The sequence below is a fragment of the Nerophis lumbriciformis genome, linkage group LG24 (genome assembly GCF_033978685.3).
Source record: "Nerophis lumbriciformis linkage group LG24, RoL_Nlum_v2.1, whole genome shotgun sequence".
Classification (NCBI taxonomy): domain Eukaryota; kingdom Metazoa; phylum Chordata; class Actinopteri; order Syngnathiformes; family Syngnathidae; genus Nerophis; species Nerophis lumbriciformis.
In genome coordinates this window covers 28,920,452-28,937,500 of record NC_084571.2, presented here as the reverse complement: position 1 = coordinate 28,937,500, position 17,049 = coordinate 28,920,452, and the positions used below count along the sequence as shown (strand labels likewise).

The 17,049-nt window shown below is 43.1% G+C and overlaps 1 protein-coding gene across 3 annotated transcripts in view; it reads right to left on the bottom strand.

Annotated features, from left to right (window-relative positions):
• cacnb1 (calcium channel, voltage-dependent, beta 1 subunit) overlaps positions 1 to 17,049 on the bottom strand; it is a 125,090-nt gene that overhangs the window by 8,467 nt on the left and 99,574 nt on the right. For 2 of the 3 annotated variants that reach the window (XM_061981917.2, XM_061981916.2), the window contains exons 11-13: positions 10,306 to 10,457; positions 10,141 to 10,236; positions 5,668 to 5,853 (exon numbers count right to left, since the gene is read on the bottom strand). In XM_061981917.2, coding sequence (XP_061837901.2) covers positions 5,668 to 5,853; positions 10,141 to 10,236; positions 10,306 to 10,457 — 434 coding nt within the window. Of the gene's footprint in view, positions 1 to 5,667; positions 5,854 to 10,140; positions 10,458 to 17,049 lie in introns of all 3 variants that reach the window. The other variant, XM_061981914.2, reaches the window with a different exon arrangement.

The window sequence follows — 17,049 nt, the reverse complement described above, 5'->3', positions numbered from 1 at the left end:
GCAGCGGTTCATTAAGGGGGAAACATGAATTCCAACATAAGTGAGTAGCAAGATAATTATCTTGCCTACAGTCAGGTATAGTGGTGGTAGTGTCATGATCCAGGGCTGCACGAGTGCTGCTGCCACTGGGGGAGCAGCGGTTCATTAAGGGGGAAACATGAATTCCAACATAAGTGAGTAGCAAGATAATTATCTTGCCTACAGTCAGGTATGGTGGTGGTAGTGTCATGGTCCAGGGCTGCATGAGTGCTGCTGCCACTGGGGGAGCAGCGGTTCATTAAGGGGGAAACATGAATTCCAACATAAGTGAATAGCAAGATATGTGTCTTGCCTGCAGTCAAGCATGATGGTGGTAGTGTTATGGTCCAGGGCTGCACGAGTGCTGCTGTCACTGGGGAGCAGCGGTTCATTAAGGGGGAAACATGAATTCCAACATACGTGAGTAGGAAGACAATTATCTTGCTTACAGTCAGGCATGGGTATGGTGGGGGTAGTATCAAGGTCCAGGGCTGCACGAGTGCTGCTGTCACTGGGGGAGCAGCGGTTCATTAAGGGGGAAACATGAATTCCAACATAAGTGAATAGTAAGATATACTGTATGTCTTGCCTGAAGTCAAGCATGGTAGTAGTAGTGTCATGGTCCAGGGCTGCACGAGTGCTGCTGCCACTGGGGGAGCAGCGGTTCATTAAGGGGGAAACATGAATTCCAACATAAGTGAGTAGCAAGATAATTATCTTGCCTACAGTCAGGTATAGTGGTGGTAGTGTCATGATCCAGGGCTGCATGAGTGCTGCTGCCACTGGGGGAGCAGCGGTTCATTAAGGGGGAAACATGAATTCCAACATAAGTGAATAGCAAGGTATATGTCTTGCGTGCAGTCAAGAATGGTGGTGGTAGTGTCATGGTCCAGGGCTGCATGAGTGCTGCAGTCACTGGGGGGGCAGCGGTTCATTAAGGGGGAAACATGAATTCCAACATAAGTGAGTAGCAAGATAATTATCTTGCCTACAGTCAGGTATAGTGGTGGTAGTGTCATGATCCAGGGCTGCACGAGTGCTGCTGCCACTGGGGGAGCAGCGGTTCATTAAGGGGGAAACATGAATTCCAACATAAGTGAGTAGCAAGATAATTATCTTGCCTACAGTCAGGTATGGTGGTGGTAGTGTCATGGTCCAGGGCTGCATGAGTGCTGCTGCCACTGGGGGAGCAGCGGTTCATTAAGGGGGAAACATGAATTCCAACATAAGTGAATAGCAAGATATGTGTCTTGCCTGCAGTCAAGCATGATGGTGGTAGTGTTATGGTCCAGGGCTGCACGAGTGCTGCTGTCACTGGGGAGCAGCGGTTCATTAAGGGGGAAACATGAATTCCAACATACGTGAGTAGGAAGACAATTATCTTGCTTACAGTCAGGCATGGGCATGGTGGGGGTAGTATCAAGGTCCAGGGCTGCACGAGTGCTGCTGTCACTGGGGGAGCAGCGGTTCATTAAGGGGGAAACATGAATTCCAACATAAGTGAATAGCAAGATATACTGTATGTCTTGCCTGAAGTCAAGCATGGTAGTGGTAGTGTCATGGTCCAGGGCTACATGAGTGCTGCTGTCACTGGGGGAGCAGCGGTTCATTAAGGGGGAAACATGAATTCCAACATAAGTGAGTAGCAAGATAATTATCTTGCCTACAGTCAGGTATGGTGGTGGTAGTGTCATGGTCCAGGGCTGCATGAGTGCTGCTGCCACTGGGGGAGCAGCGGTTCATTAAGGGGGAAACATGAATTCCAACATAAGTGAATAGCAAGATATGTGTCTTGCCTGCAGTCAAGCATGATGGTGGTAGTGTTATGGTCCAGGGCTGCACGAGTGCTGCTGCCACTGGGGGAGCAGCGGTTCATTAAGGGGGAAACATGAATTCCAACATAAGTGAGTAGCAAGATAATTATCTTTCCTACAGTCAGGCATGGGCATGGTTGGGGTAGTATCATGGTCCAGGGCTGCACGAGTGCTGCTGTCACTGAGGGAGCAGCGGTTCATTAAGGGGGAAACATGAATTCCAACATACGTGAGTAGCAAGATAATTATCTTGCTTACAGTCAGGTATTGTGGTGCTAGTGTCATGGTCCAGGGCTGCATGAGTGCTGCTGCCAGTGGGGGAGCAGCGGTTCATTAAGGAGGAAACATGAATTCCAACATCAGTGAATAGCAAGACATATGTCTTGCCTGCACTCAAGGATGGTGGTGGTAGTAACATGGTCCAGGGCTGCACGAGTGCTGCTGTCACTAGGGGAACAGCGGATCATTAAGGGGGAAACATGAATTCCAACATCAGTGAATAGCAAGACATATGTCTTGCCTGCACTCAAGGATGATGGTAGTAGTGTCATGGTCCAGGGCTGCACGAGTGCTGCTGTCACTGGGGAGCAGCGGTTCATTAAGGGGGAAACATGAATTCCAACATAAGTGAGTAGCAAGATAATTATCTTGCTTACAGTCAGGCATGGGCATGGTGGGGGTAGTATCATGGTCCAGGGCTGCACGAGTGCTGCTGTCACTGGGGGAGCAGCGGTTCATTAAGGGGGAAACATGAATTCCAACATAAGTGAATAGCAAGATATGTGTCTTGCCTGCAGTCAAGCATGATGGTGGTAGTGTTATGGTCCAGGGCTGCACGAGTGCTGCTGTCACTGGGGAGCAGCGGTTCATTAAGGGGGAAACATGAATTCCAACATACGTGAGTAGGAAGACAATTATCTTGCTTACAGTCAGGCATGGGCATGGTGGGGGTAGTATCAAGGTCCAGGGCTGCACGAGTGCTGCTGTCACTGGGGGAGCAGCGGTTCATTAAGGGGGAAACATGAATTCCAACATAAGTGAATAGCAAGATATACTGTATGTCTTGCCTGAAGTCAAGCATGGTAGTGGTAGTGTCATGGTCCAGGGCTACATGAGTGCTGCTGTCACTGGGGGAGCAGCGGTTCATTAAGGGGGAAACATGAATTCCAACATAAGTGAGTAGCAAGATAATTATCTTGCCTACAGTCAGGTATGGTGGTGGTAGTGTCATGGTCCAGGGCTGCATGAGTGCTGCTGCCACTGGGGGAGCAGCGGTTCATTAAGGGGGAAACATGAATTCCAACATAAGTGAATAGCAAGATATGTGTCTTGCCTGCAGTCAAGCATGATGGTGGTAGTGTTATGGTCCAGGGCTGCACGAGTGCTGCTGCCACTGGGGGAGCAGCGGTTCATTAAGGGGGAAACATGAATTCCAACATAAGTGAGTAGCAAGATAATTATCTTTCCTACAGTCAGGCATGGGCATGGTTGGGGTAGTATCATGGTCCAGGGCTGCACGAGTGCTGCTGTCACTGAGGGAGCAGCGGTTCATTAAGGGGGAAACATGAATTCCAACATACGTGAGTAGCAAGATAATTATCTTGCTTACAGTCAGGTATTGTGGTGCTAGTGTCATGGTCCAGGGCTGCATGAGTGCTGCTGCCAGTGGGGGAGCAGCGGTTCATTAAGGAGGAAACATGAATTCCAACATCAGTGAATAGCAAGACATATGTCTTGCCTGCACTCAAGGATGGTGGTGGTAGTAACATGGTCCAGGGCTGCACGAGTGCTGCTGTCACTAGGGGAACAGCGGATCATTAAGGGGGAAACATGAATTCCAACATCAGTGAATAGCAAGACATATGTCTTGCCTGCACTCAAGGATGATGGTAGTAGTGTCATGGTCCAGGGCTGCACGAGTGCTGCTGTCACTGGGGAGCAGCGGTTCATTAAGGGGGAAACATGAATTCCAACATAAGTGAGTAGCAAGATAATTATCTTGCTTACAGTCAGGCATGGGCATGGTGGGGGTAGTATCATGGTCCAGGGCTGCACGAGTGCTGCTGTCACTGGGGGAGCAGCGGTTCATTAAGGGGGAAACATGAATTCCAACATAAGTGAGTAGCAAGATAATTATCTTGCTTACAGTCAGGCATGGGCATGGTGGGGGTAGTATTATGGTCCAGGGCTGCACGAGTGCTGCTGTCACTGGGGGAGCAGCGGTTCATTAAAGGGGAAACATGAATTCCAACATAAGAGAGTAGCAAGATAATTATCTTGCCTACAGTCAGGTATAGTAGTGGTAGTGTCATGATCCAGGGCTGCATGATTGCTGCTGCCACTGGGGGAGCAGTGGTTCATTAAGGGGGAAACATGAATTCCAACATAAGTGAGTAGCAAGATAATTGTCTTGCCTCCAGTCAAGCATGATGGTGGTAGTGTCATGGTCCAGGGCTGCACGAGTGCTGCTGTCACTGGGGGAGCAGGGGTTCAATAAGGGGGAAACATGAATTCCAACATCAGTGAATAGCAAGACATATGTCTTGCCTGCACTCAAGGATGGTGGTGGTAGTATCATGGTCCAGGGCTGCACGAGTGCTGCTGTCACTGGGGAGCAGCGATCATTAAGGGGGAAACATGAATTCCACGAGTGCTGCTGTCACTGGGGGAGCAGGGGTTCAATAAGGGGGAAACATGAATTCCAACATCAGTGAATAGCAAGACATATGTCTTGCCTGCACTCAAGGATGGTGGTGGTAGTATCATGGTCCAGGGCTGCACGAGTGCTGCTGTCACTGGGGAGCAGCGATCATTAAGGGGGAAACATGAATTCCAACATAAGTGAGTAGCAAGATAATTGTCTTGCCTACAGTCAGGCATGGTGGTGGTAGTTTCGGGCTACATGAGTGCTGCCGTCACGCACGGTGATGGAAGTATCATAGTATGGGGTTGCAAAAAAATAAAAAATAAATACATTTTCTTTTCTTTTCTAACCTGTTTTGACATGTTTTAAGTTATAATTATTACAGTAAATGATACGCTAAAAGAATTGTGTTGAATCGAGATTTGATTCAGAATCGAATCGTCACCCCAGGAATCGGATGGAATCGCTGTGACCTAAGTACTAAGTAGCGTGTATTATAAAGACGACACCCCCTGAAGACATCCGGTCCTCCTTAAACCAAAGTAGTCGCTGTGTGTCCTGTTTTCGTTTAGTAAGTTTGTGATGGCGAGTCGGACTGAACGCTGAAAGACGGCTCATGTGCTGCAGGATTGAGTCCATTATTTGAGTGCTATTAAAGTTGGTAATATAATTAGTCATGCTTACGATTAACATCAAAATGCATTCTTTGGTTTAGTGTCTTTTGGACGTGAGCGCGCTGTTAGGAGGCGTTAGTGGCAGCTTCCGCCAAACTAGGCGGCTTCTGCTGGTGAGGCGGGCATGACTTGCTGTTTTCAGGGGCGGTGCCATGGCAACAACGGGGGAGGACGGAGGATGAAAAAAAAAGAAAAGAAAAGAAGAAATGGCGGAGGAAGGAGGCCACAGAGCAAACTAAAGAGGGCAGGAGATGATGGGCTGGCGGACCCTTCAGGGTTGCTCCAAGTCCACTTGTAGGTCTTATCAGCGCTGGAGGATTTGACTGTGAGGTCACCGTGTGGTGCTACGCAATCATTACGCCTTTGACGCGTCCCTCTTCCCGTTTGTGTTCAGAGTCCCGGTGCTGGACGGGCTTCAGAGGGCGTGCTCGGCCTCTTTGCCCTCAGCCCCCGGCGCCGTCCCGTCCATGTCGGGCCACAGATCCATGTTCCTGCGCAGGGAGGTGAGCACCTGTACCTGCAGGTTGGAGACGGGCTCGGGGGAGGCGGCCAGCGCCGCCGTGGCCATGGTGCGGTTGAGCAGCGGGTTGGGCGGGTTGCTGCTCGGAGGGTGGGTGGCCTTCCAGTAGGCCTCCAGGTAGTCGGCCAGGTGCTCGCAGGCGTCCTCCAGCTGGTTCTCGTCCAGGATGATGTCAAATAGTTCCTGCGGGGCAAGAAAATAAACGTTAATTACGTTTTTGAAATTAGGGGCAGCGACCCATCATACGGTCATTTTTTGTTATATTTATATTTGTTGAGTTTACAATTTTTGCATACATGTAATTAAATCATAATTATAAACATGTTAATTTCATTTTAATTATATTAATTATTTATTTATTTATTATTTATTTATTAATTATTTATTTATTATTTATTTATTATTATTAATTTATCATGTATTTATCATTTATTTATCATTTATTTATCTTTTTTTATTTTATTTATTATTTATTTTTTATTTATTTATTTATTATTTATTATTTATTATTTATTATTTATTATTTATTATTTATTATTTATTATTTATTTATTATTTATTATTTATTATTTATTTATTATTTATTTATTATTTATTTATTATTTATTTATTATTTATGTATTATTTATTTAATTTCATGTTAATTATAAACATGTTAATTTCATGGCTAAATAAAATATCATGTTCTAAGGCTGCATGAGTGCTGCCATCACCGAATGAGCAGTGCTTCATTGAAAGGAAACATGAATTCCGACATGAGAAGCAAAATATTTACCTCGCCTACAGTCAGGCATGGTGGTGTCATGGTTTTGGGCTGCACGAGTGCCACTGTTACTGGGCGAGAAGCGGTGAAAACGTGAATCCCATCATAAATGAGTGACAAGATAATTGTCTTGCCTACAGTCAAGCATGGGGGTTGGAGTTGCATGGTCTGGGGCTGCACGAGTGCTGCCGTCACTGGGTGAGCAGCGGTTCATTGAGGGAACATGTGTTATGATTGGATATCTTCTCAAGGGATAGGATAAGACAGTGCCTCTAAGGTTTATTGGCGCTCTGTACTTCTCCCTACGTCCGAGTACACAGCGGCGTTTTAAAAAGTCATACATTTTACTTTTTGAAACAGATACCGATAATTTTGAAACCGATACCGATAATTTCCGATATTACCTTTTAAAGCATTTATCGGCCGATAATATCGGCAGTCCGATATTATCGGACATCTCTAGTCATATGACTTGGTACATCCTAACTGTTAGCATGCTAAAGTTAACATGCTAAAGCTTTTAGCCAATGTTGCTAACTATAAGCATGTTAACATTAACATGCTAACATCAAATTGCTAACTTTTTTTTTTAGCTAATTTTACTTGCATATGGTTCATAGTCATATGACTTGGTACTTGACGCATGCTAATGTTTGCATTAAAGTTGGGTTTGCGCGTTTCTGCGGGTTGCACTTTTTAGCATTCATTTAGCATTGCAGTTTTTTTTGTGTAATGTTCTAATCCGGAATGTTTTCTATTCGGGCTCCAGTACTATGGAATGCCCTCCTGGTAACCGTTAGAGATGCTACCTCAGTAGAAGCATTTAAGTCCCATCTTCAAACTCATTTGTATACTCTAACCCAGTGGTTCTTAACCTGGGTTCGACCGAACCCTAGGGGTTCGGTGAGTCGGGCTCAGGGGTACGGTGGAGGTCAAGACACACCCGACTCATCGTGTAAATAAAAACTTCTCCCTATCGGCGTATTACGGATACGGCAACAGCAGAAGTCAGACTGATTTGCAGGTGTGTAATTTGTTGTGAGTTTATGCACTGTGTTGGTTTTGTTCTTTGAACAAGGTGATGTTCATGCACGGTTCATTTTGTGCACCGGTATAAAAACATGGTAACACTTTAGTATGGGGAACATATTCACCATTAATTAGTTGCTTATTAACATGCACATTAGTAACATATTGGCTCTTAACTAATCATTATTAAGTCCAGTATATTAATGCCTTATTCGGCACGGCCTTATTAATACCCTAACCCTCTAACCCTGGCCCTAACCAAATAACCCTAACCCGGGGGTCGGCAACCCGCGGCTCTAGAGCCGCATGCGGCTCTTTAGCGCCGCCCTAGTGGCTCTCTGGAGCTTTTTCAAAAATGTATGAAAAATGGAAAAAGATGAGGGGGAACATTTTTTTTGTTTGTTTTAATATGGTTTCTGTAGGAGGACAAACATGACACAAACCTGACACAAACCTCCCTAATTGTCTCCACATATGCGGTCCTCTCCAAGGTTTCTCATAGTCATTCACATCGACGTCCCACTGGGGTGAGTTTTTCCTTGCCCTAATGTGGGCTTTGTACCGAGGATGTCGTTGTGGCTTGTGCAGCCCTTTGAGACTTGTGATTTAGGGCTATATAAATAAACATTGATTGATGATTGATTGATATTATGTTAGATCCACTATGGACTGGACTCTCACTATTATGTTAGATCCACTATGGACTGGACTCTCACTATTATGTTAGATCCACTATGGACTGGACTCTCACTATTATGTTAGATCCACTATGGACTGGACTCTCACTATTATGTTAGATCCACTATGGACTGGACTCTCACTATTATGTTAGATCCACTATGGACTGGGCTCTCACTATTATGTTAGATCCACTATGGACTGGACTCTCACTATTATGTTAGATCCACTATGGACTGGACTCTCACTATTATGTTAGATCCACTATGGACTGGACTCTCACTATTATGTTAGATCCACTATGGACTGGACTCTCACTATTATGTTAGATCCACTATATGGACTGGACTCTCACTATTATGTTAGATCCACTATTAACTGGACTCTCACTATTATGTTAGATCAACTATGGACTGGACTCTCACTATTATGTTAGATCCACTATGGACTGGACTCTCACTATTATGTTATATCCACTATGGATTGGACTCTCACTATTATGTTAGATCCACTATGGACTGGACTCTCACTATTATGTTAGATCCACTATGGACTGGACTCTCACTATTATGTTAGATCCACTATGGACTGGACTCTCACTATTATGTTAGATCCACTATGGACTGGACTCTCACTATTATGTTGGATCCACTATGGACTGGACTCTCACTATTATGTTAGATCCACTATGGACTGGACTCTCACTATTATGTTAGATCCACTATGGACTGGACTCTCACTATTATGTTGGATCCACTATGGACTGGACTCTCACTATTATGTTAGATCCACTATGGACTGGACTCTCACTATTATGTTGGATCCACTATGGACTGCACTCTCACTATTATGTTAGATCCACTATGGACTGGACTCTCACTATTATGTTAGATCCACTATGGACTGGACTCTCACTATTATGTTAGATCCACTATGGACTGGACTTTCACTATTATGTTAGATCCACTATGGACTGGACTTTCACAATATTATGCTAGACCAGTGGTTCTTAACCTTGTTGGAGGTACCGAACCCCACCAGTTTCATATGCGCATTCACCGAACCCTTCTTTAGTGAAAAATAAAATGGTGTTTTTTTTCAAATTCAAGACAAAGTTATATGTTTTTGTTAATACTTTAGTATGGGGAACATATTCTAAGTAACAAAGACTTAATTTAGAGTTATTTGGTTAGGGTTAGAGGGTTAGGGTCAGGGTTAGAGGGTTAGGGTTATAATAAGGCCGTGCCGAATAAGGCATTAATAAGTACTTAATAATGACTAGTTAAGAGCCAATATGTTTCTAAGTTGCATGTTAATAAGCAACTAATTAATGGTGAATATGTTCCCCATACTAAAGTGTTACCATGTTTTTTTACTGGTGCATAAAATGAACCGTGCATGAACATCACCTTGTTCAAAGAACAAAACCAACACAGTGCATAAACTCACAACAAATTACACACCTGCAAATCAGTCTGACTTCTGCTGTTGCCGTATCCTTAATACGCCGATAGGGAGAAGTTTTTATTTACACGATGAGTCGGGTGTGTTTTGACCTCCTGAGGCCGACTCACTGAACGCCTAGGGTTCGATCGAACCCAGGTTAAGAACCACTGTGCTAGACCCACTCGACGTCCATTGCATCCGGTCTCCCCTCGAGGGGGCGGGTCACCCACATTTGCGGTCCTCTCCAAGGTTTCTCATAGTCATTCACATTGACATCCCACTGGGTTGTGAGTTTTTCCTTGCCCTTATGCGGGCTCTGAACCGAGGATGTCGTTGTGGCTTGTGCAGCCCTTTGAGACACTTGTGATTTAGGGCTATATGAATAAACATTGATTGATTGAAACATTGAATGTTTTTATCTCGTCTTTAGAATGTGTCACGGGCCACAAATGGACACCCCCGAACTAGGTAGCTCCATCATATGGCTAGCTCTAATCTTAGCTGGTCTTTTCTTGTATTTTTGTCAAAAGGACAAACAGGAAGTTGTCACTCACAGGAGGGCACTGCGCCAACTTGTCGGCCGCCACCATCTGCACGTTGAGGTGTTTGGCTTGGGACTTCCCTCTGGATTTGATGAGTCTCTGCAAGACCTGGAAGGCAAAAGGTACCCAAAAAAGGGGTTGAAGTGCGACAAACAAGACACCCAAGTCTCGCCGTACCTTAGGTGAGGCTATTTTGATGTAGACGATGATGGGCGCCAGCGAGGTCTTGGCGAGCTGAGACGGGTGGTTGATGGTGTCTGCATCCAGAGCCACCAGCTGCAGCGTGCGGGCCAGCTCGAAGATGCGCTCGATCTCGCTCTGGACCTCAGCTGGAAGAGGATCCGCGGTGAGTCGGTGGAAGCAACACGCAGAATAAATACTTCTAACTGCTAGGGTTAGTATGAGGTCATGCAAAACACACTTCAGGAGAGGAGAAGGAAACATTTCCAAGCGTATGAACTTGCTCAGGTGGCAGGTTCAGTTCCATTTATGCGCAGCTAAATGGAGCGGAGCAGCATTCTCATTCTGTCCCCTCCAAACATCAAGGAAGTCCTCATGTTCTGCTCTTTTTTTTTAGGGGGCGGGGGTTCACAAAGCTGCTCCAGAAGGAGGCACTTGAAGAATGAGATGCCATAATGAGGGTGCAAGTTCACACCGGGTTATTAACAGCGACGACAAAATAAAAATAAAACAAACAACGTGGGTGTTGTTAGCGCTAACAGGCAAGTCTAGGGACTACTTGATGTTTCACTTTCACTCTTCCACCACCACAGCCTCGCACTAAGCTAGGGGTGTGCAAACTTTTGCCACTGAGGGCCACACACTGAAAAATCTAATCATGCACGGGACCATTCGGATATTTTTCCTTTTCAAACCTAATACCATATATAGTTTTTTTTTAACCTTTAGGGCTCCCTTCAAGTTTGGCCCCGGGGCCTCTTTAGGGTATCAGTCATAAAATGTTTCTAAATAAGTAGTTTTTTTTATTAAAGCCATTAAACTTTAAGCACTTCCTGTTAAGCAGTTCACTATTAAAGACGTGTTTGGAAAAGCAACTTAGTGTTTCTTCAAACCGCTGCATCGATGTCATCCGCAACTGCCACAACACATTTATTTATCCCCACTCAAATATTACAATTTGATTATTATTATTTTCTTTGTCAACGCTTATATCTCTAGATCAGAGGTTTCAAAGTCGTTTTCACTGAGGGGCCACATCCCAGTTATGTTTGGCCCCAGAGGGCCGCTTCTAACAGTGAATACTATCATTACACAATTTTTTTAAACGCTTTTTAGTAGTAGATTTTTTTTAAAGTAAAATGTAAAACAAAATACGGTAAGTTGCAATAATTTCACCTAGTGTATATTACTGTAAATGGAAAAACAGTACTGCTGTTTTTATGGTTAAAAAAAAAAAAAAAAAAAGCAGCTCAGTTGCCAAAATTTTACTGTAAAAATTCCAATTGTTTTTTTCCTGTAAATAAAAAAATCAGCAATTTTACAGTAACATTTTGGCACCTGGGCTGCCAGTTTTTAAAAAAATTTTTTTTACTGCAAATCAACAACTGTAAATTTTTCAGTGTATTACTGTAAATGCACCACATTTTATTACAGTAAAAAAAAAGCTGTTTTCATTTAGAGAAAAATGCTGGAAAAACCACAGTAAATTTCACAATTTTACCATGAAATATATTGCTACTTTTACATTGCACAATTTGACGGATAACTTGCTTTGATAATAATCATTATTAGTAGTATTTATTTATATTAAAAAAATAGTTTGAATGTTTTATAATATATTTTTTGCATAATTAGACAATATTTAAGTTAACATCATTTGCGATTACATGGAGTAAAACTTTTTTTTTTCTCCCAAAATAGAAAGAAAGAATACAATTAGTAAGAAAAGTTACAGTACTTTATTGATACATATTATTTCCGGGCTTTCGAGGGCCAAATAAAATGAATTGGCGGGCCACATCTGGCCCCCGGGCCTTGATTTTGACACCTGAGCTCTAGATCAACTTCAGGTCTATCTGTCAATATAAATTCATTATTTTATATGCATTTTTTTTGTTCAAGAAAACCCTGTTTATGGCAAAACCACAAAATATGCAATAAAATGATCAAAGTAGAATATTTTATGTGAAGTAATTGGAGCCTTAAATAAGTCAATTATTCATAACAACATTGATTTTGATTCATGATTATTTTCTAAGCATAGACCGTTAAATGAAAAATAAAAATAATTCTCAGGGATCCATAAGGGTCCCACTCATAAAAGTGTGAAAAATAAGTCACTTTTTAAAATAATTTTGTACTTTCAATGACTGAATATCTAAATCAACTTCAGCTATATCAGTCAAAAAGTTTTTTTTGTTTGTTTTATACCTTTTTTTTCTCCTAGAAAACTTAGTTTTTTATGGTAAAAACACAAAATAAGCAATATTTTCCCCCCAAAAAATGTTAAAGTGTAATAATTTATGTGAAGTAATTGCAGCCTTTAATAGGTCAATAAATCAAAACAAAATAGATTTTGATTCATTATTACTTTCTAAGCAAAGAGAGTAAAAAAAAACCAATGACTAAAATTCTCAGGGGTCCAAAAGGGTCTCACATAAGTCATACTTTTTTATCATTTTGTATCAGTCAATAAGCCGTGTTTTTCTTAGAAAACTTTTTTTTTTAATGGCAAACACACAAAATACGCAATATTTCCCCCAAAAAATATTTCAAAGTGTAATATTTTATGTGAAGTAATTGCAGCCTTTAATAGGTCAATAAATCAAAACAAAATAGATTTTGATTCATTATTATTTTTGAGCAATGACAGTTTTAAAGAAAAAAAACAGCCTGCATGGCAGCTTTGTGTTATTAGAGTCAACATTGCAACTTTCCCTTGTTGTATTTCACCTTTTTACTCTTTTATTCCACTTTTCTATGTTTTGCTTTTTTTTTTTTTTTTTTAATAACATTTTTTATAATGTGCCGCGGGCCGTTCTTGGACACCCGTGCACTAAGCGGTACAGTTCGGGTTCATTTTGATGAATATTTATCTATACTATTATTATAATGCAAGCTATCTTTGTGTTAGAACTTGTGACTACCATTAATTATGCATAAAAATAACACAGAAGGAAGTCTACTTTGTTTTAATTTATTATTTTCTTTAAACACACCAATCAAAAACACATATGTTAGCCTTCTTGAGTCATAAATTGTCTTGTTTATAAAAATAATGTATCACCACAGTGAGCCGACCCAGACTAATGTTACGATTGTATATCTTCTCAAGGGATAGGATAATACAGCGGTATAGAAAGTACACTTGGATACACTTTAGAGTAGTCAGTGTGAAGCTTGTGCAGCAGTACAGATTTACTATCCAGTGATAATGAGTCAACACATTGTGTAAGTAGTGAGCAAGTGTGTGTCTGTCAATAGTCAAGCATCCGGGTGGTAGCATCATGGTCTTGGGCTGCATGAGTGCTGCCGTCATTGGGTGATCAGCGGTTCATAGAGGGGAAAAATTAATTCCAACACAAGTGATTAGCAAGATAATTTGTCTTGATTACAGTTGTGCCTGGTGATTGTAGTGTCATGGTCGAGGGCTGCACGAGTGCCGTCGTCATTGAGTGGAAACATGAATTCCAACACAAGCGGGTAGCTAGATAATTGTGTCTTTCCTACAATAAAGTATGGGGTTTGTAGTTTCATGGTCTGGTTCTGCACAAGTGCTGCCATCACTGGGTGAGCAGCGGTTCATTGAGTGGAAACATGAATTCCAACACAAGTGAGTAGCAAAATCATTGTGATTTGCCTACGGATAAGCATGGGGGCGGTAGAGTCATCGTCTGGGGCTGCATGAGTGCAGCCTTCACTAGGCGAGCCGCAGTCCATTGAGTGGGAACATGAATTCCAACACAAGTGAGTAGCAAAATCATTGTGTCTTGCCTACAGTAAAGCCTGGTGATGGTAGCGTCATGGTCTAGAGCTGCACAAGTGCTGCCGTCACTGGGTGAGCGGCGGTTCATAGAGAGGAATAATGAATTCCAACACAAGTCAGTAGCAAAATAATTGTCTTGCTGACAGTACTGTCAGGCATTGTGGTGGTCGTGTCATAGTCTGGGGATGCACGAGTGCTGCCGTCAATAGTTGAGTTGCGTATCATTGAGGGGGAGACATGAATTACAACACAAGTGAGTAGCAAGAGAACTGTTTTGCTTGCAGTCGAGCATGGTGATTGTAGTGTCGTTGTCTAGGGCTGCATGAGTGCTGTCGTCATTGAGTGGAAATATGGATTCCAACGCAACTGAGTCGCAAGATAATTGTCTCTCGTAAAGTCAAGCATGAGGGTGGTAGTGTCATGATCTAGGGCTGCACGAGTGCTCCCATCCCTGGGTGAGCAGCGGTTCATTGAAGGGAAAAAATGAATTCCAACACAAAAATGAGTAGCAAAATAAATAAGATTTGCCTACAGTCAAGCTTGGTGATAGTGTCATGGTCTAAGGCTGCACGAATGCTGCCATCACTGGCTAAACAGCGGTTTGTTGACGAGAAAATGAATTCCAACACAATTGAACGGCAAGATAATGGTCTTGCCTACAGTCAGGCATGGTGGTGGTAGTTTCATGGCCTAGGGCTGCACGAGTGCTGCCGTCACTGGATGAGCAGCGGTTCATTTGAAGGGAAAAATTAATTCCAACACAAGATGAGTAGCAAAATAAATGTGATTTGCCTACAGTCAAGCTTGGTGATAGTGTCATGGTCTAAGGCTGCACGAGTGCTGCCATCACTGGCTAAGCAGCAGTTTGTTGACGAGGAAATTAATTCCAACACAATTGAACAGCAAGATAATGGTCTAGCCTACAGTCAGGTAGTTTTATGGTGGTGGTAGTTTCATGATCTAGGGCTGCACGAGTGCTCCCATCATTGAAGGGAAAAATGAATTCCAACACAAAAATGAGTAGCAAAATAAATGTGATTTGCCTACAGTCAAGCTTGGTGATAGTGTCATGGTGTAAGGCTGCACGAGTGCTGCCATCACTGGCTAAGCAGCGGTTTGTTGGCGAGAAAATGAATTCCAACACAATTGAACAGCAAGACAATGGTCTTGCCTACAGTCAGGCATGGTGGCGATAGTTTCATTGTGTAGGGCTGCACGAGTGCTGCCGTCACTGGGTGAGCAGTAGTTCATTGAGGGGAAACATGAATCCCCATACATGTGAGTAGCAGGATAATTGTGTCTTGCCTACAGTCAAACTTGGTGATAGTGTCATGGTCTAAGGCTGCACGAGTGCTGCCATCACTGGCTAAGCAGCGGTTTGTTGATGAGAAAATTAATTCCAACAATTGAACAGCAAGATAATGGTCTTGCCTACTGGCTAAGCAGCGGTTTGTTGACGAGGAAATGAATTCCAACACAATTGAACAGCAGGATAATGGTCTAGCCTACAGTCAGGTAGTTTCATGGTCTAGGGCTGCACGAGTGCTGCCGTCACTGGATGAGCAGCGGTTCATTTGAAGGGAAAAATGAATTCCAACACAAGATGAGTAGCAAAATAAATGTGATTTGCCTACAGTCAAGCTTGGTGATAGTGTCATGGTCTAAGGCTGCACGAGTGCTGCCATCACTGGCTAAGCAGCAGTTTGTTGACGAGGAAATGAATTCCAACACAATTGAACAGCAAGATAATGGTCTTGCCTACAGTCAGGCATGGTGGTGGTAGTTTCATGGTCTAGGTCTGCACGAGTGCTGCCGTCACTGGGTGAGCAGCGGTTCATGGAAGGGAAAAATTAATTCCAACACAAGATGAGTAGCAAAATAAATGTGATTTGCCTACAGTCAAGCTTGGTGATAGTGTCATGGTCTCAGGCTGCACGAGTGCTGCCATCACTGGCTAAGCAGCAGTTTGTTGACGAGGAAATTAATTCCAACACAATTGAACAGCAAGATAATGGTCTTGCCTACAGTCAGGCATGGTGGCGGTAGTTTCATGGTCTAGGGCTGCACGAGTGCTCCCATCACTGGATGAGCAGCGGTTCATTTGAAGGGAAAAATTAATTCCAACACAAGATGAGTAGCAAAATAAATGTGATTTGCCTACAGTCAAGCTTGGTGATAGTGTCACGGTCTAAGGCTGCACGAGTGCTGCCTTCACTGGCTAAGCAGCGGTTTGTTGATGAGAAAATTAATTCCAACAATTGAACAGCAAGATAATGGTCTTGCCTACAGTCAGGCATGGTGGTGGTAGTTTCATGATCTAGGGCTGCACGAGTGCTGCCGTCACTGGATGAGCAGTGGTTAATTTGAAGGGAAAATTTAATTGCAACACAAAATGAGTAGCAAAATAAAAGTGATTTGCCTACAGTCAAGCTTGGTGATAGTGCCATGGTCTAAGGCTGCACGAGTGATGCCATTACTGGCTAAGCAGCGGTTTGTTGACGAGGAAATGAATTCCAACACAATTGAACAGCAAGACAATGGTCTTGCCTACAGTCAGGCATGGTGGCGATAGTTTCATTGTGTAGGGCTGCACGAGTGCTGCCGTCACTGGGTGAGCAGTAGTTCATTGAGGGGAAACATGAATCCCCATACATGTGAGTAGCAGGATAATTGTGTCTTGCCTACAGTCAAACTTGGTGATAGTGTCATGGTCTAAGGCTGCACGAGTGCTGCCATCACTGGCTAAGCAGCGGTTTGTTGATGAGAAAATGAATTCCAACAATTGAACAGCAAGATAATGGTCTTGCCTACAGTCAGGCATGGTGGTGGTAGTTTCATGGTCTACGGCTGCACGAGTGCTCCCATCACTGGATGAGCAGCGGTTCATTTGAAGGGAAAAATTAATTCCAACACAAGATGAGTAGCAAAATAAATGTGATTTGCCTACAGTCAAGCTTGGTGGTAGTGTCATGGTC